Source organism: Henckelia pumila, chromosome 3 (assembly GCF_033568475.1).
Source record: "Henckelia pumila isolate YLH828 chromosome 3, ASM3356847v2, whole genome shotgun sequence".
Taxonomy (NCBI): Eukaryota; Viridiplantae; Streptophyta; class Magnoliopsida; order Lamiales; family Gesneriaceae; genus Henckelia; species Henckelia pumila.
In genome coordinates this window covers 190316054-190342900 of record NC_133122.1, presented here as the reverse complement: position 1 = coordinate 190342900, position 26847 = coordinate 190316054, and the positions used below count along the sequence as shown (strand labels likewise).

Genomic DNA, 26847 nt, shown 5'->3' with positions numbered 1-26847 from the left:
ATGTGGAAACCAGATGCCAAAGCCATGTACATATATTGAGATTCGTGTCAATGCAAATCCCAAGGAGGATTAGTTAAGCATCAAAAGGACAAGAAACAAAAGCAATAGCACACGACAAATTAATTAAAGAAATATAAATAACCCCACCTTCTCCTTTTTACAAAAAAAGTTATATATATATATATTTCAAAATTTTACAATACATATTGTACCATACAGACATATTCAATCCGAATGGAGATTATTTGTCCCGTCCCGGTTCCCACACTGTATAAATCACTCAAATCCACCATTGACCATACTTGTTTTTAGGTACTATTTGGTTCGTGAATAAATAATATTTGGATAAATAATAAAATGTAATAAAAATAAATAAATAATAATAGTTAATAAATTAATTGATTTGATTGATAAATTATTGTTGATTTGATTTGATTTTGATTTGATTAAATTTTATATAAAAATGATAAATTATTATTTTGTTCTTTTAAAAATAAATAAAATATAAATAATATTATTTATAGGGGTAATATAATAATTTAAATTTAATGATTTGATTGATATAAGATAAATAGTTAATGATTTGATTGATGTAAAATAAATAATTAATAGATAGATAAATAATATGATGAAAAAAACGAGTGATTGAATATGATAAGTTATACATGAACTATTTATACTCGAGCCAAATGGAAGGCAATAAAACGCTAAAATACATATAATACAAGTTGATAATCGATCGTACAAATTAAGAAATAAAAGAAATCAACTCATAACCTCGGCCGAAAAGATGCCATTTGACAAATTAAGCCATAAACCCCAAATATATGTCGAGTGTTACTCATATGCTATAGCATAAATTCAATCGAGTAGGTACGTACCATGCACGAGATATATATTGTAATTTAGATTAAGAAGACTCTAAAATCATGTTACTAATATTGGTTTCAGCAATTGAGGGAGAATGATTGTGCTCGCCTTCATAGGTGACGATTAGCATTGTTGGATCGTCCAAAGCTCTCTCCACATGTTTTCGGGCCGGGCACCCTCGAACACTACTGCACTTGTAGTAACCTCTGCAATTATTTGTTTTTAATTTCTATGTTCGAAATCATAAAGTTGTTAATACCACAAGCTTTAAAAAAAAAATAAAGAAAGAAAGGGCAGATTATTATATCATCAAGTTTTGGTTTGGGGTTTGTGAGTCTTCTTTAATTCATATTACACAATTAAATAACAATTCATTTAATTAATTATACACATGAAAATATTTCAAATCAAATCTATTTCAATACACAAAACCAATGTTGTTTCTCTCTCCACAGTTAAAGGATACTTTTTCTGTTCGTTCAGGGAATTAAGGCAATTTTGAATGCCCTTAGTTAAACAGCTATATTGGTAGATTCGGTTGATGAAACACCATCTCACTTCATTAACGTGTACGTGATGTGTGAAAATGCTGCTCAACTAGTCAAATAGAAGTTGGATTTTTTGTTATGCGTTTCCCTCAAAATTGCCAAAAAAAAAACATTTGCTTTTCCATTGACAATATATATATAAATAATGAAATGACTCCTCGATCTGTATCAGAATCCCATGCGTCCAAAATTAGGGATTTAATTAAAGATTACTATAATATTTAATTATGATCAGAAAATTTAAAGATTTAACACTTGTTTGATCAAAAGTTTGGTTTATAATTTTTTTTTTTAGTTTTAAAAAATATAATATAATTAATTAGCACAAATATCTATATATTAATGATGACTAATGTTTTAAAAAAATATATAAAAATGCCATAAATAAAAAAAAATATTTTATTACTGGAAATGAAGATGCGTTTGGTACCTAGGATGTGGGGAACCTTTGATGGGTTTCTGGCCGTATTTTCTCCAGGAATAATCATCGGGTGGAATATCAGACATCTTCATGCTAATCGCAGGGATCCTGATCACCCTCTTTAATTTCAGTTTCCTGCCATTAAAATGAAATATATATATATATATATATATATATATATATATATCAAAGCTAAATATTATGCTGATGATCAAGAGTTTAAAAGGTCTTGTGCGCAAATACTCACTTTCTTTTTGAACAGTGGCAGCGGCCGGAGGAGGCACTGCACTTGCCGGAGGCGGCGTTTTCCGACGAAGTGCATTTCCTTTTAAAAGAAGAACAAGAAGACAGAGGAGGCTTCGAAAGACTACTAATCATGTGAAGCGCCGAGGAAGAAGATGTTTGCTGTGGCTTGGTTTGAGCAAGATCGCCGCCGGCCAAGGACGATATAAACGAAACCATTGGAGAGTAAGAGAAACTAGTCGTCTTAGACCCCGATTGTTTGCCATTTGTCTTCAGAACATATAAATCTGGCGGTGGGACTTGTTGAATTGGTGTAGGACATGAGTAGACTAATTTGGCATAACTTTGAGCTTCTGCTCGAGGGTAGTTTTCCATAACCACAGAATTAGGAGACGAGTCCGGATTACAAGTAGTTGTAAGAGGAGCTCTTCTGAACCGAGCATGGCCGGTTCGCGTCCGGCCAAGAAGAGATATAGCTCTCTTAAACTTGTTCACCGCAACATCCGCCACCGCCGCGTAATCCATCTCCATTTCATCTGGCTCTGACTTGAACAGGTTCAAAAGCTTTTCAACACTTTGCAGGCCAGAAGCAGCTTCTTTCTCAGCGTATTCTTCTGACGACTGTGATACAAAACTACTGTAATTCATCATGAGCTCCACAGCCATGGCGATCAGAATCTGTGTTTCCCTTTTCGATCGGTCTCTAATGTAGAGAGTACAAAAGAAAAAATAATAAAAAAAAGGAAGGAAACAAGTCTGAAATGGGAATAGAATTTATTAAAGTGAAAACGAAACCGGAGACTATATTGGTGAGTTAAAAATTAAAAGAAATGGAGTGGATGGTAAAGTAAACAGTAGGCCACTGACCTGTGCTGTCACTTTATCTGCATCGTCAAATTTAGGTGAGAATAAAGAAAGAATATCACATCTTGGATCATATTATAATTATATCCAATCTAGCTTGTGCCACAATACTGGCTCACAAATGCAAATCTAGACAATACTTTTTATTATTACTGTGTTAAATCACATTAATAAATTCCTTCTTTCAAAATTATCACCTACGTATAGTAGTTCTCTAATATTTCAATTTGTTTAAGAAATGGTCACATGATGAACTTATGTTTCAATCAAGACAAAGGGAAAAGGAAGAAACTATGCATCCAAGACCTTGACCTTTTCGGTGTAAGGGTCCAGTTGAAACATTAATTAGGAATCAGTCGTACCCTATTATTTCAACCCAACTGAGATTATGCATGATTCAAATTATATTTATGAAGTTGATTAATTGAATTTTATGTGTAATAGATCAGTAGTTTATACCTTTATGGGAATATATTAAAATGGAGAAAAAAAATTATGAAAATTTACTCTCAAGTTTAAGATATCGATGATAAGTGAAAAACATTTAGGAAAGATATGATAGATAATATAAAAATGAAACAACGTTGAGAGAGAAAGCGAAGAGGTCAAACATGTGACTACGGATGCCGTCCCGGCCCGATACTCATATATTGAAAGACGTGTGTGGGGATGAATGATTGGTGGTTTGTGTTGACTTTGAATAAATGGAGAGCTGGACTGGGAAATCGGATCCCTAATTCCCTATTCCCTCCATCAACTCCACTCTTGTCCTTTTCCTCTTGGTTTCACACTATTTTACTACTTTGATGACTTTCGTTAATTTTAGTTTTTTTTTTCAGTCGCATTATTAGTATTATTGATACTTTATTCACCTTTTATTCCACTCTGGATCCTTGACTTCTAAATTATGAGAGATATTCAGGATGGATTAAACCGTTTCTTCTTTTTTTCTTTTTTTCTTTTTTTTTAATCATAATATTAGGGGCGAGAGATTTTTTTGCTTTTCACATTAAAAAAAAATTTATAATAGACAACGAATAAAATTCGTTGCCTATAAAAAAGAAAAATTGTAGTAATCTTAATCTCGTTTTTGCGTAATTAAAATAGCTAAACATGTTTAAAATAATAAAGTATGATTAATTGATTTTAATATGATAAAACAAAGTGGAAAAACGACTCCAGAATGTTCCGAAATGGTCCGTAGGATAAAATGGGCTCGAGTAGTTCGGAGAATCCGAACTGATTGGATGAACGCGGTTCGGAAGCTTGGGATGAGTTCGGAATATTTGAACGTGAGATCGGACCTTCCGAAGAGTATTATGCCATACATAATTGAAGTGTCAAGCGTGTATAGACACGTGGAGATCAGAACGTCCGAAGTAAGTATCAGAGCTTCTGAAGTGAAGATCCGAGCTTCCAATCAGTAGCAGTTTGAGACGTGGCAAGCATGCGAAATTTGGACCTTCCGATCTCCGCCTATAAATACGTCGCGAATTTCTCATAGTTGATGTGTGTTTTGAGGTGTTTTTTGTTGTTCCGGTGTATATTTTGGGTGTTACCAGACATTACAGGGCTTTTAGCAGAGCTGTGCTTGGATCAAGGCCTTCGACATCAGCAGTCTGACGACGGACGCATGTATAATTTTAGACTCTTAGTAGCTTTTCGGAGTAGCTATTAGTCTAGTTAAGGTTGTTAAATTTTGGGTGTTTCTAGTCATGATGGGGCTTTTAGAGCTATGCTTGGATCAGATCCTTCGACATCAGCAGACTGACGACGGACGCAGATATAGGTTTAGAATCTTAGTAGCTTTTGGGTGTAGCTATTTCTCTAGTTAAAACTTTTAGATAAGTTATAGTGATATGATATTGTCTTGACTTGTAGGCTTGGATTGTAGATAGTTGTATAGCCAGACTAGTAGTTGAGGTATGTTTAAGTTGCCGGTGGCTTTAGTTTAACTTGATTTCTGGTCACTACAACAAATATGTTAATTAACCATACTAAAAAGACAACAGTTTTATACACAAACTGTTGTCTTTTGGCCTTTAACAACGGTTTTTACAAAAACCGTTGTCGTTGGCCGAATTTTAATGAACAACTACAACGGTTTTTAAACAACCGTTGTCTTATTAACTTATATGTGTCAAAGACAACGGTTTTTTAAAACCGTTGTCTATGAGCGGGGTTTTTATGGCCTACGACAACGGTTTTAATTAACCGTTGTCTATGAGCGGGTTTTTGGGGATCTACGACAACGGTTTTAAGACAACATTTTTCTTGATCCATGGTCTTTACTTTTTTTTTTTTTTGTTAAAAACATACATATACACATATACCTACAAAATAAAAAAAGAAAACCCAAGCCCTAGTTCTCCCCTCCGTCTCCTTTCTCTTCCCTCCGCTCCTTTCCTTACGCCGCTGCCTCTCATCCTCACCGCCCTTTTCTTTCCCTACTTTGTCTTGTTCAACGTACGAGGAACAGGTTACATGGGCAAGATGCTTGTCAAGGCAAGCTTGGCGGAGGGCCTCCCTACGTACATCCTCTGGCACTCTGAGATCGGCCTCGACATCGATAAATTGCAGCTGTTGTTGGAGTTCAGGCAAAACGGGGTGGAGCTGGTGGAGGGATCCTTTTCCGACCATGAATCGCTTGTTTTTTTCTCGTTTCTGCCCAAACATGAGCACTTTCTGCGACCTATTTCCGGGTAAATTTTCAATCACAAAATCTTTAAAACTTTGGGAGCTTTCTGGTTGCCGAAGGATCTGTTTATGGATGATCAAGCGCCGATGGATTCGGGTTTCTTTCGTTTCTAGGCAGCTCTGATTTTGTGTTATTTTTAAAAGCAAAAACCATTGGGAGATTTGCTTTTACGGCCACGAAATGATGTCTGTGAGTACTGTATTTGAGTTTCTAACTTATTATGCTTCACTAGAGTTCATGGACCAGCTACATTGAAATGATTTATTGTTGTAACTATATACTTTATAGTTGATTTGTGTGTTATGTTGATAGACCTGCCCATAATTGTTACAGTTTGTGGCAAATATAGTGTTTCTGTTTCTTATGTTTCAGCAATACCGGACTAATACATCTTTATGTGTCTACCCAGATAAAACTTGACACTTGCTCAACAAGGGAAACCGATTAATCTTGCACCGTGTTTAGTGTTTAGTGATCGGCATCCGTCAACTGTTTCAATGACTGTACTTGTGGTTGTCGAGATGTTCAATGCATTGAACAACCTCAGTGTAAATCAATCGTTTTTGTTAGTACCTAATAGTATTTCTAGTTTTTTTAACTTTAAAACTCTCAAGTCCAACATTACAAACTCATACTTTTTTCCACGCAAACATGCACAGGCGGTTATGTTGTGTATATACACATAAATTATTTGCCACAGTTACTAACTTACTATGCAAATCCATACAAATGAGCGTACGACTTCCTTTTTCTTGTTAAATTCAATTATCATCTTTGCGCGCAATAGATTAATTTCTTTGGGTGTTCAACTTGTAGGGATATCCCACCCTGTTGTAATTTATGGCTCCTCGGATCAATTGTCCTAACAATGCTACTTCATGTGCTCATCCTTTATGTGCAACCACTTTCTGCCCTTTTCTCTGCAAGTTAACATTCTCTTTCTTTAAGCAAATCATTATCGTTTTATCCCCTTTTGGGTTCAGCAGAGAACCATGTTCGTCTTTTTCACGTTGCTAAATTATTGTGCTAGGTTACACCACTAAATTGGGTAGAGTGGACTGTTGTTTTGTATCTGTATTTTCTTGTAAGTATGTGTTCCGTTAAAGTTAAATGATTCTCCTGTAAGCTTGTGGGTTGCTTCAACTATGAAGTGACTTAAGAGGGGGATGTAATGGATGTTTTGATATTTGAAGTGTTGACTGTGAAACATTTTTGACTCGTCTTACCTAGCACGTCTCTCTATTGCAGATGATAATAATTGATGAGATACTGAAGTTTCTTTCAAGAAACACAATTCTTAATGATCATTCTGATTATCCCCCTCCAGTATCTTTGGCAATTTGTAATTGTCAAATTTATAGTTCATGCAGTCCTGATATTGGCCAATTTTTATTTCATTACAGGCACTAGGTTTAATATCAGATTCAAGAGAGTGGATTTACTTCCCAAAAGAGAAGTTCGCTACAAATGATGGAAGAAAATTCTATTGCCGTCGTGTAATCACAGGAACATTAATATGCTTCCTGCTGGGCTTGCAAAGATGAAACATATATAGACTAACTTGAGGAGTCACGACCAACTTTTGGATTGAGATATGTTGAGGTAAGTGGAGCTTCAAACGCTCTAAAAGTTTTGTTTTGTTGTACATATGCCTTTGGGACGTCATGTAGTACTCTAAAAGCTCGGAATAAGAATCAGAAGTCTAGTAATATATTTATTGTTTTATCTCTAAAAATATTTTTATAGAGCTAGTAGTTGTTGAAATGTAAACTTATTTTTAAAGCAATTTTTAAAATATTTTATAAAAAAATGTAAAAAATATTTTATAAGAAGAATATTACCACATTGCTTAAAGATTTAAGACATGCATGCTCTCTCACAAACAGCTTATTGTTCTTCTATTTCAAAGCTGAAAAAGAAGGATTTAAGACATGTATTGGAGATAAAAGGAACACGTGTTTATAGCAAACTAAAATATGAATCCGGTCTTCAGCGTGTTCCCCAAACGGAAGCTCAAGGTCGTGTTCACACATCTACTGCAACCATTGCTATCATGCCAGAGGTAACTCCTTTCCTAATGTAATAAGTACATTAGATGTCAAAATTTTACCTCGGGTTCGGTCTGGTAGAATGGATCCTCCAATTCCTTTATAGAGTAGGTCGGGTCGGGTATCAATGAAATCTGCGCAAGCAACAGCTAGGTCAAGGGGCGCCGAAAGTGTTTTCGGCGTGACCCTCCGATGCCTAAGTCAGTATCTTGAAGGCAGAGGGTATGATTAATGCGAAAACTGAGAGATATGAGTGCGTGAATGTAAAAGTAAGAGTGAGCGTTGATGAATAATGAATACTGAATAATACAACCATAACAATACCTGTATTTTATAGGAAAAAATAGAGTGAGTTACCTAGTCGAATTATAACATGTCTTGGACTAGGACTCTTCATCCATTGGTCCCTTTGTAAGCTTATCTCTATCTCGTGAATATTTGAAAAGATCCAGGCTTATCTCATATATATCAGAGTCCTACTTGAAGTCGAAAAGAATACTTGCGGCCCATTAGAAACAGCCTAGATCGGCCCATAATGACCAGCCCTGGTCAAAGTCCAACATAGTCCAAACTGGGCTGGACCTTGACATGTTGGGCCATATCAGGTAGACCCATTATAAACGGGCTCGGGTTGAAATATTTTCTCGGGATAACATTATCTTTTTTTGCATTATTTCCCTGCACGGTACCCGTTTCCTCAAAATATCAGGGTTCTATGTTTCTGCTGTCTGCAATTACGGAGTATAGTCACTAAACGTGCTATCTGATGTATTGATGTATGCCTTTGTGCATAGAACATTGACTGATTTGTTATGGGTAGATATATACCTACACGTAATTTCCTTTCATATCTCTATGCTTCAACTTGGATCTATGAATTTCTTCCACATCGATATGATTTTCATCCCACTTCTGATTTTAGGCTGATGAAGTGGATGTGGAAATCGATCCAAAGGATATTGAACTTACAACTGCGAGGTCTGGTGGCGCTAGAGGTATGGTACACTCAATATGTTCTTGTTATGATTTTTTCCTCTATTTATAAGCTCTTTATTATTAACAATTGTTGTGTATGATCTACAATATATATACCTAGCTTTGCCCTTAAAACAAAATTGTCCCTTTTCTTCTTCTTTTTCTCATGTATCAATTGCTACTACAGGGCAAAATGTCAACAAGTTTAGAGACTTCTTGTCGCTTTAATTGACCGTGTATTATTTACACGTGTTTAATTGATCGGGTTAAGGGTGAAGGGGTTTACTTGGTATTTGATTTAATTCACCAAAAAGGTTAGCCTTGGGTATTTGTTGTCCGGAGAATAGTTGGTATTATGGTTCATAGTTCTTGATCTGTTGCGAAGGAAATGATTGAGGCATGTTTGTTTTCAAGTTAAAGTAGTGGGATCCAGGAACCTACACCACTGAGTCCAATTAAACTTTTTATATGTTTGCTTATTAAACTAATCATCTTTGTGAACTTAAATGGTTTGATCTTATCAATTATGATTTTTCCTCACCACATAAACTATACGATTATCAGGTGAAGGGTGAAGCTAACATAGCCTACATTTGCTCTCGTTACTATCGTGCTCCAGAACTCATATTTGGTGCAACAGAATATTCAACATCAATTTAATTGCAGTCGTTGGTGTTGAACGAGAAGTTCCAGCATATCTGCGTGTGCAGAACATGAACGTGGATGGGAAACAGAATATCATGTTCGCTTTGTTCACGCCTCTGGTCCTTAGTTTTTGAACTTTTTTCTTATTTTTCTGTAGTGTGCATTGAATTAGAATTTAATTTCGAGTGATTTGTAATACTAAAAAATTGTATATTAAATTTTATTTTTAAAATTTTAAATTTTGGTTTATTTATAATATTGAAATTTGTATATTATTTTTTAAAATTTTTTTGTTTTTTATATGGAAAATGACAACGGATAAAATCTGTTGTCGTGGGGGGTCTAAAACTGTTGTAACTGATGGTATTGTTAAAAGCACGCCCCTACGACAACAGATAAAATCTGTTGTCGTTTTTCTCAAAGACAACGGATTTGTGCCCTCAAAGACAACGTCGTAGGGGCGTATTTTTAACAACACCATTAGTTACAACAGTTTTAGACCCCCTTATCCGTTGTCTTTTTGCGTTTTTCTTGTAGTGGGTATTGTATTTGATTTGGATTGAGTTGTATAACAGCTTTGGGTTTTCAGTTATCCGGTTGTATTCTACCGGGTTAATATTTGTTTTAAGTTTTCGCATATTACTCTGATTATGTTTACCTGCTTAAGTTAATTTCATGCATAATTTTTTGATTAGTAGGTGATCTAGTTAGGTCACTACACTTATGATATAAGAGTATGTATTAATATTTTTGGGACATAGTTGTTGTTATTTGGGTTCATGATTGTTGTTTCTTTTAGATGGCCGAATACGACGATAGTAGTATCCATGGAAGCGACGGATGTTGGGTTGATGAGAATTCCCAGAGACATAACCCGAGGGCGTTGTCATCGCCACGAGGATGATCGTCGTAGGTTTAATCTGAATAGGTTTATTCGGATAGGAGTTAAGTCGTTGGTCGGAAATGAAACCCATGAGGCGAGGATTGGTTGGAGCAAATGTAACGATGTTTTTGATATTTCCATTGCTCGGAGGAGCACAATATGGAGGCCATTGAGTTCCTGTTGGAGGGACGAGCATGCAAGGGCAATGGAATTTTTGAGCTTGAAGCAAGGGAAGATGCCGATCAATGAATACCAGCAGAAGTTCATTGACCTGTTGTCGTTTTGTCCCCACATCAATGAAAGTTCAACAACTAATATGACCATTTCCTGCAAGGGTTGAATCAGGCGATTTTAGATCGCGTGTTTATTTGCGATAATCCGTATTCTTACAAGAGTTTAGTGAATCGGTGTAGGCAATCTGAGATCAGTATTGCGAGATGGAGGTCTTTACAGATTGGTGGGACTCCGAGTGTGTTGGCACCGAGAGGATAGTCATTTAAGATGTCCGGATCTTCTTCATCTCTAGTACCTGGTGATACTTTCTTGTTTTTCAAGAGGAAGTTGTTTTGTGACCACTATGGGAGAAAGCATCTCACTAAGAATTGTCGTGCAACTTTTGGAGAATGTTTTGTCTGTGGTGGTTTGGCTCATATGAAGAAAAATTGTCCCAAGAGTGGAGGACGGAGTGGTCAAGGATATAGGATGGGATCTTAGGGTAGTAGATCAGCTGAGGCATCAGTGCAGCAGAGGGCCTAGGGTATGAATCTTGGAGGCGGTTAGCAATCTCAAGAGCAGAGTCAGATGTATGCATTCGGAGAGATCAGACGCAAGCTAGGATGGAAGTAGATGCTCAGGATGATTTTGACGGTTGAGTTTGTATGGGTATATTTGGTTTGGTTTTTGTTTTATTAACTTTGTATTGTAATAAGAATTGTACTGAATCTTGTTTCTTGGTTTAATGATTCCAGTGTTTGTTTTTAGTGATCAACTCTTGTGATTCTTGGATTATTTGGGTAATCTGATTTGATGAATTTTAAGTACTTTCCAAACGATCAGTTCTAGGTGATTCCCTATATTAGTTGGTTAAGTATGCAATCTTGATAATTGTTACCAGGGATGACTAGCTGCATCAATGGCACAGTTGTGAAAGAGTATCAAGTGCTGTGAACTGTAATGTTTTATGATTAAACTTTTGAGGGAGTGTGACCCTATGCTAGTATTTTCTCTGGAAGCCTTTCGTGCTTTAGATATTTGTACAGGGAAGACTACCTCAGTCTTGATGTTGTACGTAGTCACATAATGTATAAATAACTAGGAACATTCCAATGGTGAATGGGTTTTTCATTTTCGAAAGTTTAGAATTTCCTCAAGCGGTGATAGTAAGTTTGGTACTAAGTTTAGTGCTAAGGTTAACATGTGTACTTATCGTCTCACTTCGTCAGGGATACTGATGCAATCGTGGAAAGCTCGCATGTGGATCGTGTTGCGGGGAAGGTTCGAGATCCATTGGAGTTGCCAATAGGACCAGTGACGAGGATTCGAGCTAAAAAGTTTAAAGAAGCACTTCAAATATTGATGCTAAATTACCAAGATGAATTTGGAACACTTGAAAATTATTCTGGAAGATGTTTATGCGTCATTGAAGTGTTAAAAAGTGAGGAATTAAACATTCGGACAGAAATTTTCTCGCCCGAGCGCAAAAACCTACTGCTCGAGCGATCCTCGTGAAAATTTTTGGCCAGAGACTTTCTTGCTCGAGCACGAGTTCTTACCGCTCGAGCGAGCCTTTAAGAAAGTTTGGGACAGAGTACGTCTCTCTCGAGTGCATGTTTCTGCAGCTCGAGCGAGGAAGTTTTTTTGAAAAAACACACACTCGGCATGTTAGTGTGTGTTGGGGAATTTATTGTTATTTTAATATCTTTTGCCTATTTTTGAGTGTTTTAGGTCTACTAGGAAACTTTTAAGTTATATATTTTTGATATCTTTGCAATATCTTGCATTATCTTTTATTTTGGATTTGTAAACTATAAACACATTATTATTATTCATTAATAATAGTTTTTTAGTTTTATGCATATTTTTGCTTGAAATTCTTTCAAGAATTTTATTGAAGTTTTGGCTTTGTTCAAAATCAAACTTATCAAAGTTATAAACTTTGTGGCGTTTGTCAATTGTTTTTCATTGAAAATTTTCAGATACAAGTTATCTGAAGGTCTCCTTGAATTCAATTGTTCTGTAATTTTTGTTGTTAATCGTTTTATTGATTAAAGGTGAAAATTTACTTTTATTTTTTTGTTAATTTTACGTGATTTTATACTTGTCTTATAAAGATCGCAAACATCAATTGAGTCTTGTTTTTAATTGATCTGAGGGCACGAATTGGATTGTTTTTGTGTTTGATTTTCATCAATCAACCAGATTCATATCATTTGGTATCAGAGAACAGTTTTCTTTGAGACAAGTAAGTATTTGTTCTTATCTGTTCTTTTTTTTTTCATCTTCGTTCTTCGTTCTTCTTCTAAAAATCTATTCGTCATCAACTATTTGGTGTTTCTATCTTGTTACCCAAGTCTCTGTCTTGTGCTACAAGTTACTTCAAAATTAAAAAAAAAAAGAAAAAACATATCGGTCAAAAAAAATAAAAGGGCCAAAAATTTTGCTTCAAACAAAAAGATATATATATAAGGAAGCAATAATTTGTGGCAATTTTTACAGTCTTGTGTCTAAGTTCATCCTTGGGTACCAGTTTAATCGACTATCCATAGAATTCTTTTCACTTGTGTCTGTTCGATCTTTCGTGAATTCAATTTTTCGGCGTTTACAAGTGTTTAACTTGAAAGTTTGATCTTTACTCCACAAAGCAAAGCCTACCATATATCTGAGTGAAAAAAAAAAATTAGATTATTTGAGTGATTCGTTTGGAGTGACTTGTGAGAACTTGGGTGAGGATATTTTATTACTAACCTTTTCTTGCAGGTACAATGAATCCTAATAAAGAATTAGAGGAAAATTCAAGCAAAGAAATTTCCAAAATTCAAATGTAGGCGTTGTTGGGTCATATGACTAGGATGATGAGGTCGGAATTGGAGCCACTATATGAGCGGATGAGTAAATTGGAGGAGAGCAGTAGTAGTGGGGGAAAGAGTAAAAATAAATAGGGGATGGATGATTTTGATGGTGAGGGTGATGAGAGTCATGATGATGATTGGGAAAGGGAAAGACGAGAGCGTGGGGTTGGTAGAAATAGGCAGGAGACGGTGCGAGGAAGACATACTGAATGAGGTACAAAAGATGGGAATATTAGCAGTATCAAAATGAAAATTCAGTCGTTTAATGGGAAGTCTGATCCTGAGGCGTATTTAGAGTGGGAAACACGGGTAGAGTTCGTGTTTGACTGTCAACTCTATTATGATCTTAAGAAAGTGAAGTTGGCAGTGGTGAAATTTGTAGATTACACATTAATCTGGTGGGATCAACTTAGTACCACTAGGAGAAGGAGTGGTGAACGACCTATTGAGACATGAGATGAAATGAAGCGAGTCATGAGGAAGCAATTTGTGCATGCTCACTATTATCGTGAGATGTTTAGGCAACTGCAAACTTTGAAGAAAGGGTCTAGGAGTGTGGAGGATTACTTCAAAGAGTTGGAGACCACAGTGATCCGGACTAATATTGAGGAGTACAGTGAGGCTACAATGGCACATTTCATGTGTGGGTTGAATAGGGAGATCCAAGATCAAGTGAAGCTTCGTCATTGCTTTGATCTGGATGAAATGGTACATGCCACCATGAAAGTGGAGCAACAGCTCAAGCGAAAGGGAGCTGGTCGAGCTACATCCGGTGGAGCGTTGTCGACTTCTTGGCATCCAAACGTTGCAAAACGGGAGGATAGCAAATCGGTGTCCAAACCAAAATCTGACACCAAACCGGAGGCTCCAAAGCAAGGTAAATCTGAAACTTATTCTAATTGTACTAGAGATATCAAGTGTTTTAGATGTCAGGGTCTTGGACACATTGCTAGCCCATGCCCAAATAAGAAGTTGATGATTGTTAATGTTTGTGGTGATGTTGAGTCTGAGAGTGAGGAGGATATTGAAAATTATGATGATATGCCTGCCTTGGAGGATCTCGATGATGAGGGATATGGTGCGGTGATTGGTGAATTGTTGGTAACTAGGAGAGTTTTAAATGCACAACCTAAGGAGAAGGAAGAGAGTCAGCGAGAAAATCTTTTTCATGCACGTTGTTTTGTGAATGGGAAAGTGTGCAGTCTCATTATTGATGGTGGGAGTTGTACAAATGTAGCTAGTTGTGAGTTGGTGGAGAAATTGAGATTGCCTACTTTAAAGCATCCTCAGTCATATCGGTTGAAGTGGTTTAATGACTGTGTGGAGGTGAAGGTGACCAAGCAAGTAGCGGTCCCGTTTTCTATTGGTAATTATGTTGATGAGGTAGTGTGTGATGTGATACCTATGCATGCTTGTCATATCTTGTTGGATATACCGTGACAGTTTGATAGAAGGGTAGTACATGATGGGTTTATAAATAAGTATTCTTTTACTATGAAAAAAACTTTCATTGTACTGTTACCCATGTCTCCAAAGCAAGTGTTGGAGGATCAAATGAAAAAGAAAAAAAGAGATGAGACCGAAAAAAAGAGTGAAAAAAAAGTGAGATGGCCTTGGAAAAGAAAAGTGAGAAAAAAAAGATGAAAAGAAAAAAATTGAAAGAAAAAAGAGTTATTTGAGAGATTTTAAGCATTTTCATGTTCCACTTGTGTTGATGTTTATAAGGAGGTACTCCTTAACACAAGTGATATAGCCAGAGATCTTCCGAGCGTTGTTACATCTCTTTTGCAGGAGTTCGGGGAGTTGTTTCCGGAGGAGCTACCTCAAGGGTTACCACCTTTGAGAGGGACTGAAATCGACTTCGTACCCGGGAGTGCGTTGCCGAACCGTCCAGCTTATAGGAGTAATCCGGAGGAAACAAAGGAACTACAACGATATGTAAGTGAACTTCTAGATAAAAGTTTTGTGCGTGAGTCGATGTCACCATGTGCAGTTCCTGTGTTGTTAGTACCTAAGAAATATGGATCTTGGCATATGTGTGTGGATTGTAGAGCTATAAATAACATTACCATCAAGTATAGACATCCTATTCCTTGATGTTAGATGAATTGCATGGCTCTAGCATTTTTAGCAAGATTGATCTTAAGAGTGGTTATCATCATATTAGGATGAGAGAGGGAGATGAGTTGAAAACTGCGTTTAAAACAAAGTATGGGTTGTATGAATGGATGGTTATGCCTTTTGATTTGACAAATGCATCAAGTACATTTATGCGTTTAATGAATCATTTTGCATGCATATAGTGGAAAATTTATGGTGGTATATTTTGATGATATATTGGTATATAGCAAAAACTTGAATGATCATGTAGAACACTTGAGATTTGTACTAATTTCTTTGAAAGTTGAACACTTATATGCTAATTTGAAAAAGTGTGTGTTTTGTACAAAAGAACTCATGTTTCTTAGGTTTGTTGTAAGTGCACAAGGTGTAAGAGTGGATGAAGAAAAGGTAAGTGTCATTTGAGATTGGCCGACGCCTACGTCGATTGGTCAAGTTCGAAGTTTCCATGGGCTTGCAGGATTCTACCGGAGGTTTGTGAAAGAATTTAGCACATTGGCAGTACCTATGACTGCAGTGATAAAGAAAATTGTCCCGTTTCATTGGGGGGATGAACAGGAGAAGTCTTTCAATTTAATCAAGCAAAAACTAATTAATTTTCCTTTATTGGTTTTGCCTGATTTTTCTAACACCTTTGAAATTGAATGTGATGCTTCAGGTGTAGGAATCGGAGGAATGTTGGTGCAAGGAGGGAAGCCAGTGGCATATTTCAGTGAGAAGTTGAATGAAGCAGCGTTGAATTATCCAACATATGACAAAGAGTTTTATGCTCTAGTGCGAGTGCTCGAGACATGGCAGCATTACTTGATTCCAAAGGAGTTCGTGATTCATACGGATCATGAATCGTTGAAGCATCTCAAAGGACAACAAACGTTGAATAAGAGACATGCAAAGTGGGTGACATTTGTGGAAACGTTTCTTTACGTCATCAAGTACAAGCAAAGCAAGGAAAATTTAGTAGCGGATGCGTTGTCACGAAGTTACGTTCTCTTAACTACTTTAGATGCTAAGTTTTTTTGGTTTTGAGCATGTGAAAGAATTGTATGCTAGTGATAGTGAATTTGGTAAAGTGTATAAGTCATGTATGCATAGTCCTCAAGGGAAATTTATTTGCATGATGGCTACTTGTTTAAAGAAAATAGATTGTGTATTCCTAGAACTTCAATTAGGGAGTTGCTTGTTAGGGAATCGCATGGTGATGGTTTAATGGGTCATTTTGGTGTGGCTAAAACATATCAAGTTTTGCATGAGAATTTTTATTGGCCACAAATGAAGCATGATGTAGAAAAAGTTTGTGAGCGGTGTGATACATGTAAGAGGGCAAAATCTAGAACACAACCGCATGGTTTGTATACTCCAATTCCAGTACATAGTGAACCTTTGGTGGACATTTCTATGGATTTTTTTCTTGGGTTACCAAGGTCTAAGAAGGGGAGGTATTCTATTTATGTTGTGGTAGATAGGTTTTCTAAAATGGCACATTTTATTGCTTGTCAAAAATCAGACGATGCTTCGCATGTTGCAGATTTGTTCTTTAATGAGATCGTTAGATTGCATGGCATGCCTAGGAGTATTGTTTCTAATAGAGATACTCGATTTCTAAGTTACTTTTGGAAATCACTGTGGTGCATGAACTAAGTTATTTTTTTCTACTAGTTGTCATCCTCAAACTGATGGACAAACTGAGGTAGTAAATAGAACTTTAGGGACTTTGTTGCGAGCTATCATTAAGAAGAACTTGAAAAATTAGGAAGAGTGTTTGCCATTTATTGAGTTTGCTTATAATCGTAGTGTACATTCTACTTCGAATTATTCATCTTTTGAAATTGTTTATGGATTTAACCCATTGACTCCGTTGGATTTGATGTCGTTACCTATGAGTGAAAGGGTTAATATGGATGAAAAGAAGAAAACATAATTTGTTAAGAGTTTGCATGAGGAAGTGCGTGAGAATATTGAGAAGAAGAATTTGCAGTACACTAAGCAAGCGAACAAAGGGAGAAAGAAGGTCGTATTTGAGCCTGGTGATTGGGTATGGTTTCATTTGCGGAAGGAGCGTTTTCCGGAGAAAAGACGTTCAAATTTGTTGCCTAGAGGCGATGGTCCATTTAAAGTCCTTGAGCGAATCAACGACAGTGCCTACAAGCTAGATCTGCCAGGTGAGTATAATGTGAGTACTAGTTTTAATGTTGCTGATATTTCGTTGTTTGATGTAGGTCATGAGCGAGATTTGAGGACAAATCCTTTTCAAGAAGGGGAGGATGATGCGATCGTGGACATCTCGCATGCGGATCGTGTTGCGGGGAAGGTTCGAGATCCATTGCAGTTGCAAATATGACCAATAACGAGGAGTCGAGCTAAAAATTTTAAAGAAGCAATTCAAATATTGATGCTAAATTACCAAGATGAAGTTGGAACACTTGAAGATTATTCTGGAAGATGTTTATGCATCATTGAAGTGTTAAAAAGTGAGGAATTAAACATTCGGACAAATAGTTTCTCGCCCGAGCGCAAGAACCTGCCGCTCGAGCGAGCCTCGTGAAAATTTTTGGCCAGAGACTTTCTCGCTTGAGCGCGAGTTCTTACCGCTCGAGCGAGCCTTGAAGAAAGTTCGGGACATAGTAAATCTCGATCGAGCACATGTTTCTACCGCTTGAGCGAGGGAGTTTTTCCGAGAAAAACACACACTCGGTGTGTTAGTGTGTGTTCGAGAATTTATTGTTATTTTAATATTTTTTTTCCTATTTTTGAGTGTTTTACGTCTACTAGGAAACTTTTACGTTATATCTTTTTGATATCTTACATTATCTTTTATTTTGGAGTTGTAAACTATAAATACATTATTATTATTAATTAATAATAGTTTTTTAGTTTTATGCATATTTTTTTAAAATTCTTTCAAGAATTTTATTGAAGATTTGGCTTTGTTCAAAATCAAACTTATCAAAGTTCTAAACTTTGTGGCGTTTGTCAATTATTCTTCATTGAAGATTGTCAGATACAAGTTATCTGAAGGTCTCCTTGAATTCAATTGTTCCGTAATTTTCGTTGTTAATCGTTTATCGATTAAAGGTGAAAATTCATTTTATTTTTTTGTTAATTTTCCGCGAGTTTATACTTGTCTTAAAAAGATCGTAAACATCAATTGAGTCTTCTTTTTAATTGATCTGAGGGCACGAATTGGATTATTTTCGTGTTTTCTTTTCATTAATCAACTAGGTTCATATCAGATACAGATTGAGGTTTTTTGATAATGAGTTGTCTGGAAAAGGGCATTCCTTGACAAATGAAAGCATTGAGATATTGTTCAAATACAGTTTGTATTGAGATTGTATTGGATGGAGTTCTAAGTTCAGTATACGTGGACAATGACGTCCAGTAGGAACCAAGAACAAGGATCTGTTGCTCGTATCGATAACTTGTTTTTTCGATTCCAGAGTACGTCTATATATGGGAATTTTGATGTGAGACCTATTCATAACAAAGGTAGAGGAGTTCAGGTATTCTGGATTAAGATTTTTCTCTTGTTTTAGTCAAGTGGCAGAGTAGAAACATTAGGAAGATACTTAATTATTTAAGTCTGATTTAACTTGAAAAAGCGGTTTGAATTTTGTTTTACACTTCAGTTACAAAGGTTATTTTGTGGTTGCATTCTCAGGTATGACCTAGTGATATGAATCTTGTTGGACATGAAAAGTTTGTTAGGTCATGCAGAATTGATGTGTCAAGTGTGTATAGACACATGGAGATCGGATCATCCGAAATAAGGATCAGAATTCCGATAAGTAGCATCTGAGACGTGGCAGGCATGCAAAGTTAGGACGTCCTTCCAAACTAGGCGTGGGATCCGCTAGAGTTGCCAGAAGGAACGATAACAAGGGGCCGAAGCAAAGTTTATAGAATAATTTCGAGGACTCGTGATGAAATCTTAGGAAGTACTTATAAGGCTTGAAGGATTTGGAGAGCGTGGTAACCAAATTATAGTACATTTGAACATGATACAGGTTCTAAAAGACTAAGAGGAGACCCAGAGATGCAGCTTAAGTTTTACCGCTGCAGTGTTTAGCCTTGCCGACTTAAGCACCGTAGCTCCTGTTTTTAGCGTCGCAGCGCTGCTGATGCGTGCAGAATATTTATTTCCTATTTTGAGAGACCTATCTTGATAGGAAACTTTTGGATTACTATATTTTTAGCATTATAAACATGTAAAACTAAATAATTACACAGATTATTGAACTTTTATGATTTTTATCATCTATAAAAAAATCCTCTTTAGAATTTTAATGAAGCTTTTGGTTTTCTTCAGAATCAAACTTATCGAAGTTCTTACTTTATGGCGTTTGTCGATTGATTTTCATCGTGTATTGTCAAATACTAGTTCTTTGAAGGTTCCATTGAATTTAGTTGTTAATCTTATGTTTATTTGTTACTAAACTTAATAGTTCAGGGGTGAATATCATAATAATTACTTATTTCAAAGATCGGAAAAATTACTTGGATCCTTTCGTTCCTTGAATCGAGGGTGTCACTACATCAAAGTTCGTGTTTGGTTTTCATGTTCGCGAAGATTTATATCATTTGGTATCAGAGCAAAGGTTTTGAGATAAGTAAGTTACAGTTTCAATATCCTTAGCTTTTCATCGTCTTCGTTCTCCGTTCTTCTTTTGATTCTAGTCCTTGTTGAATCATAAATCGCGTTTTAACAAGATTGTTCTACATTCGTTATTTCTTCGTATTTTCATCCAAGTCTCTTTGTTCCTGGTGCCGCAAGAAATAAAAAAATCAAAAATTAAAAAATAAAATATTGGTAAAAAAAAGGACCAAAATTAAAAAAAAGCCACGTCAGCTGTTGTTCACGTAGGTGCCCATGGTGGTTGTCCATATGATCTAAACTCTTATATATATGAGTTTCGATCACATGAGCTACCACTATGGGCACCTTCGTGAGAAAAAACTGACGTCAATCACTCATTGAATGTACAAGGTGCCACGTTAGCTGTTGCTCACGTAAGTGCCCATGGTGGTTGCCCCTATGATCAAAACTCTTATATATATGAGTTTCCACTACAACAAAAATGGTCATTAACAACGGTTAAAAGACAACGCTTTTTACAAAAAGCGTTGTTAAAAAAAGAAACACAACGCTTTTATGAGAAAGCGTTGTCTTTATTATTTTAAATCCATAAAAGACAACATTTTTTTTGTCATCCACAACGCTTTTTAAAAAGGGTTGTGGATGAGCGTTTTTTTATTTTTTAAATGTATAAATGACAACATTTATTCTATCATTCACAACGCTTTTTAAAAAGGTTGTAAATGAGCGTTCTTTTTATTTCTTTTACAACGCTTTCTTTAAAATAATTTTAAAAAGCCTAAAGACACTGCCTAAAGAAATAATTATAATTAAATATAAAAACAGCTATCCGTCCACTCTCAAAGTCGATTGAACCCTAGATCCCCATCAAAGCTCTCACGGTCTTCGCGACATTCTCCCTCGTCACATCCCAATCTTCAGTTTTTCTGCTGTAGTTTTCAGTAGGCGGCCGAGTGATTCTAGACATTACGAGCTATCCGTCCACTACAATCAGTGTTCCGATGGCGACTAATCGCTGGAGTCTCTGCCGCTTCTTTGCTGAGTGTCGATGCCAATTTCGGCGGCATTACGAGCTTTCTTCTGAGCTTCTCTCCGGAGGAAGCTCGACGCGCTCTATCCTGTTCGAGGCTACAACCGAATATAAATACAATTCTGGGATTTGGTGAGTGAATTGCTTTTCTTATTTTGGTGAATTTAGCTCACTTTCGATCCATTAATCTCTTCCCTTTCCAACTCACGCTATTTGAATTTTTTTAAAGCTTTTACAGTTAAAAAGCGGAACTTTGAATTGTAATCCTTAACAAATCTACATTTACGTTGTGAATTTGTTTTAAACTTTTACAAGTCTTCTCACTGGTCTAGGCTTCCCCTTCTTACCAGATTTGGATTTTACAACCCCTACTGGCTCCTCGACATAGCGAACGTACGCATCGATCGTGAATCGTGATGAACTTAGTAGGAGCTCTCCAAGTCTACTGCCAGCTACTCTTCGCATGTCTTGGAAAAAAAGCATCCGAAAAATGTCCTGATAGTGGATTCATCACTCATGAAATAGGTATCATGGTCCCCTTTCTCAAGTTTTTGTATAACCTGAACTTGTTCCAGTTAGTTTGAGTTTCTTTGAAGCTATTTGGATTCCTTGCATATTTGTTTGTACGAGAAATTATTGTTCTAAATCCTGAATTAGCCATCAGTGCAGAACTTGAAGAGTTTGTGTGATAAAATTTGTGATGACTCAAGATTGCATTATGTGTTCATATTATTTCATAAAATGAGTCTGAGAGAGTTTACTGAAACAGTGTGGCTGGGTGAATGCATTATATTCAACACCATCTATATACATGGATGCAAAACATGCTGCTAGTGAATCTTGGCCCCTGAAAATTGATGATTATTTCTCGTGAGCACTAACTAAAATGTATTCCTATTTTTTTTATTCTGATGTTTAATTTATCTTGATCCAATATACTGTTACTGTTGGTTTGGATATGCAAACAATGATAATTTGAAATCAGCACGTGTCTTATATATGCCAACATGCACATCTTAAATAATCAATAACGTGGTTTGTGATTGTAATGTGAGCTAACCTTACCTCCTACACGGCCTGCTTTCTTCTATGGTGATAATCAAGCAGCAGCGGTGATCAAGCAACTATGAATCCATCGCTGCTACCTGAGCCGCCTCAACGACTTGTTTTCTTCTATGGTGATAATCGAGCTTGACCGACGGATCGAAGGTATTATAAATTCTCATCAAAATTTTCTTCTTTGGATTTTGATTTGATATTTAACATCCTCAACCGATCTTTCACTAGGGCTTGATTGATGATGTTTATGTTAATGTTTGGAATTGAAGTTAGGTTCCAGTTTTTAGCCAGAAATTGAACGAGGCATCCGTTGTGAAAATTGAATAATAGCATTAGTGGGGGATGTTAGTTCAGGGGTTAACGTTTAGGACTCAGAAAATTATATATTTGTTCTGTAACCTGTTTACATATTAGTCTCTTAATTTTGATTGAGAGGAGTTTCAATCACGGAGGTGACATTAGTTGTATCCCAAAATTGATTTAGTACGTATGTTGTCATGAAGGCTGCAATTTGCTGTTGAATTTTGAATTTAGCATAGTTGTCAAAGGGTTTTATAGTCAACCGTATTGGGGTGATTTAATCATAATTCAATATTTATACTTTATATAATTAACTCGATAATTTATCGTGCATGCTGTTAATTATTGTGAATGCAATTTTTAGGTTAGTGAACTTGATTTATAAATTATGGGGCTAAAATTTTTATCACTGTTTGGTTTGTTTAAACATGCATAGATTAATTTTTTTCCTTTTTTTTTAAAAAAAGAAATGTAGATTAGTTTTAATGGAGTCCTCCAGTGGTTATTTGATTAAATATTGATGATTATTAAACTCTTTAGCTTTTCTCATTCTCATTTTTAAATCAGTGGGTTATGCATAAAATTGCTTAATTATGTGTGTGTAACTATCAAATTTGGAGTTTTGGATTTGGTTTGATTATTTTTAGGCTATTTATTTGTATTTCATTAGGTTTGATTCACTTTCACGTTAATTATCCTTCCCAAATTATGTGGCTTTCTAACAACTGACACGTTGCAACTGGGATCATCAGGCATGCTTCCGTTGCATTGAACGTTTGGCAGCCGGAGGTCGTTCGAGCCAGGAAAGAGCAGATGGTTCGGCAATGCACTGTACCTGTTAAATCTCGAATCAAGACAGTTGAAATGGAGCTTAGCTCTTGCAAAAATCAGATTGCATGTCTCCGGAAGAACCTCGTAAGCCACGTGTTTTCTAATTATATAGTGTTGCACACTGTCTCGGATTGGTCACGCCCACTTACCGCTATCATCTCATGCTTTTTACAGGTCACTGAAAAGAGAAGGAGACAAAGGTTTTTGCTCTTAGTAGCAATTCGATAGCTAGCTAGATTTCTTGATATAAATACATAGTTATCCATGCTACTATATATGCCACACACGAAATTAACCTCTTAAAATAATGGAGTCATTCTTTAATATATATATTATATTATATTATTTTATAACGTAATTTTCATAATAAGCACAATTAATAATGAAATTCGATCTCTCAGTTTAATTAGAGACATGTTTATTATATTCCAGTCATTAATGTTGTAATTTTGATCTCTAGAGACAAAGTCCAACCACCACTGTGCCTCAGTCCTTGTAGCTGATTCAATGTCTGTTTCTGGATTAATCCAAGGTCAACTCCTAGAGATAACATGTATATATCTTTTGATTTTTGGTGTTTAATTTCTTAATTAGTTCTAACTTTTTGTCTCCTAATTAAATTGATCGATCTGGGATATATATATGCATGCAGTTGTTGGTTGTAATAAGTTTAGAAACACCGAGTGGATTTCACGGCAAGATCCCTACGTTTGTGTGGATTATGCCTGCTCCAAGCATCGTACACGTACTCGTCATGGTCAGCCCTGCATATGCATGCATCTATATACATACATATATATAAAAATTTATTATTGATTAATGTATTAATTTTGTTGATGCATGCAGGAGGAGGGAGATATCCTACCTTTCAAGAGAAATTTGAGATTACATTGGTACAAGGGTTATTGGAGATTAATATTACTGTCTGGAATAGCAACAAATTGACTTCTGACGATTTTATTGGAAATGGAAAGTAAATATATATATATCTGAATTAATATTTTATCTGATGATTTACATATTAGCTAGCTATTGCAGGGAGTTTATTTCAGGGCTACGACGACAGTTGCTGGCCTTTTAAGGACAGGAAAGGCAGGTATATATGGTCCACGGCGTCATGACTTTCCGATCGATATATATTCAGCATGCATGTAAAAGATTATATTTTTATGTTGTTTGATGTTTTTTCATGAAGCATACATACTTGATGCCACTATTTATGATTTTCAATGGTTACATTTGTTTTTTGAACTTAGTAGAAATTTGGATACAATGACTTGGATTCGTGGTCGTCCGATGTAAGTTTCCCACTGCATTCCTGAATCTACATTATAAGTTATTGACAAGCATTGCGTTTCAGACACTTTATCGTGCAGATTTATTCTACTGTATGTTTTTCATTTTTCTTCCCATGTTCTCTCTGTTTCCCCTCTCCTACAGCTTGAGCAGAAACAGAAGTATGCCACATGGAAAGCGGTAGATATAAGGAAGGCTATAAAAGAAGGGAGGAAGCCTCTGCTAGGCCCGAGAGGTAACAGATGGTTTATGCTTGTAGCATTCGATTCAGCTCCATATATATAATTTCTTTGATAAAAGTGAATCTTGTATTTTGTTCCTCTAAGAAACATGCAGACAGAACTACTGTATTTCTCTCATGAGAAATCTCTGCCTTGTTTTGAATCAGCCAATAGACAGGTTTTGAATCGGCCAGTAGACATGTTTTGATGTGTTTCATATGATTTTTCATTCTATATGGCTTAGGAGATTAAATATAAGGTTTGGATAAATAAATATTGATAAGTTGCATATATTATTCATGAAATGGGATGCTGTTTTTCTTTCGCAAATAGTTGACTCCACACTGTAGTTATGAAATCATTGATCACGGTGGTTGTGAAACTTTGAAAGGAGTATTATAGTGTTTTTTTTTAAGTTCTTACTAACTCAATCAAGTTAACTTTTCTCATGGTTTTATTCTTGTTTGCTGTTATTGTTCAGCACATTCCCAGTCCTCCAAATGGATTTAGCATTCTGAGAGTTGGTCTGATCGCCGACTCCGATTTGAAGCAGAAAGCATAGCGCATGGCCGAGATGAACACGAAGAATTCGATTATTTGTTATATTTGAATGATTTTTGTTATATTTGAATGATTTATAATATTGAAATATTGTCTATTAGATTTAATTTTCAAAAATTTTGAATATTGAGTGATAATATTGAAAATTTGTGAATTATATTTTTTTTTGTTTTTTATTTGAGAAAAGACAACGCTTTTTAAATGTTGTCGTAGGTGGAAAAAGCGTTGTCGTTACTAAAAAAGACAACGCTTAAAAAGCTTTTGAACTACGACAACGCTTATTTGTGACAAAGACAACGTGGAAAAAGCGTTGTCGTTTATAGATACGACAACGCTTTAAAAAGCGTTGTCTTTTCCAGAAACGACAACGCTTTTTCCGCGTTGTCTTTGAGCGTGGTCTTTTACATCACTGGCTACGACAACGCTTTTTCGGGGACATTAACAACGCGGAAAAAGCGTTGTCTTTGGCCATTTTTCTTGTAGTGTTCGATTACATGGGAAACCACTATGGGCACCTACGTGAGAAACAGCTGACGTGAAAATCACTCATTGAATGTACAAGGTGAAATGTCAGTTGTTGCTCACGTAGGTGCCCATGGTGGTTGTCCATATGATCGAAATAAGGTCCACAGAATCTCGATAGTAGTTCCATGAACAATCCTTTGCGGGATTGGATTTTTTTTATAGTGGAAGTGCCATAAAGCGCGAACCAAGATCCATGATACGAAAACAAAAATAAGAATCAAAAAGAAAAAGATATCGTGATGTAAGTCTATTATTCCTTGCATCATAGGTGTTGCTGCGTCTTGAGATCCTAATTGCCATGGTTCTGCTGCATCACAAGGAGCTATTGTGAGGAATAGCCATTCTAGAACAATCATTTGCTTTGGTTCGTTCATTCTTTGACTGCTCTGCTCCCCCCAAGGGAGACTTGTCGGAAATCGCCTTGGTCCAACCAAGAAAGGCATGGGAGTTTTTGGGCATTGCTTGAGCTAAGTCAAGATTAGGTCGAGTGTTGTAAAGACTGGCTACCTAGAAAGTCAACAAGAAAGATGAAAACTTCCGTCACTGCACACTTTGCTAGATTTGAATTTTAGAAATGCGGCTTCACAAGTGAGGAAAGGATCTTAGCCATCGGTGACCGGCTTTCGTAAAAGCACCTTTGGGCGGTGGTTTCTCGATCAACTATCTGAAAGATAGTAAATCAGAAGCGTTTTCTTCTTCTCTTAAGATATTTCTAGTTAGAGGAAAATCTCACTCCTAAAAGAGCGAGAAAGAAAGCACTTTCAAAGAAGCAAGGGACGAGAGGGTATCAAAGATAAAACCACTGTTTAGAAAGATAGCAGCCAGTTCAACTAAAGAGCTCATTATCTCTATCCCACTTCGAACTCCAAGTGTGTTGCGCAGTGGAATTTTCATTTCACCAGAAAGGGATTCGGATCAAGAGAGTAAAGTGACTTCGGGGCTTGGCTAGACTGCTTTCATTTCACAGGCTAAAAGGTAGAGGTGAACACCCGGAATCAAGTACGCGTTCCAGCCTGAGGAAAGCTATACGCCTTCTATTAATTAAA

General features: G+C 36.2%; 2 protein-coding genes across 3 annotated transcripts; one reads left to right on the top strand and one right to left on the bottom strand.

The window, feature by feature from the left end:
* Positions 1-693: 693 nt before the first annotated feature.
* Positions 694-3101, bottom strand: LOC140887982 (probable WRKY transcription factor 15). 2 transcript variants are annotated; one of them, XM_073295637.1, is made up of 4 exons: positions 2950-3101; positions 2087-2785; positions 1849-1974; positions 694-1076 (listed from the first exon to the last, which is right to left on the bottom strand). In XM_073295637.1, the coding sequence occupies exons 2-4, from the start codon at positions 2746-2748 to the stop codon at positions 911-913; spliced, it is 954 nt and encodes a 317-aa protein (XP_073151738.1). In that variant the 5' UTR covers positions 2749-2785; positions 2950-3101; the 3' UTR covers positions 694-910. The 2 variants fall into 2 exon arrangements, with proteins under 2 accessions (XP_073151738.1, XP_073151737.1); XM_073295636.1 differs by lacking the exon at positions 2950-3101 and having other exon boundaries at positions 2087-2916.
* A 10636-nt stretch (positions 3102-13737) lies between these two features.
* LOC140890206 (uncharacterized) lies at positions 13738-25277 on the top strand. Its single transcript, XM_073297965.1, has 8 exons — positions 13738-14646; positions 14989-15232; positions 15367-15525; positions 16043-16164; positions 24639-24729; positions 24883-24893; positions 25049-25108; positions 25197-25277. Exons 1-8 carry the CDS (start codon positions 13738-13740, stop codon positions 25275-25277), a joined length of 1677 nt encoding a protein of 558 aa, XP_073154066.1.
* The last annotated feature ends 1570 nt before the right edge of the window (positions 25278-26847 follow it).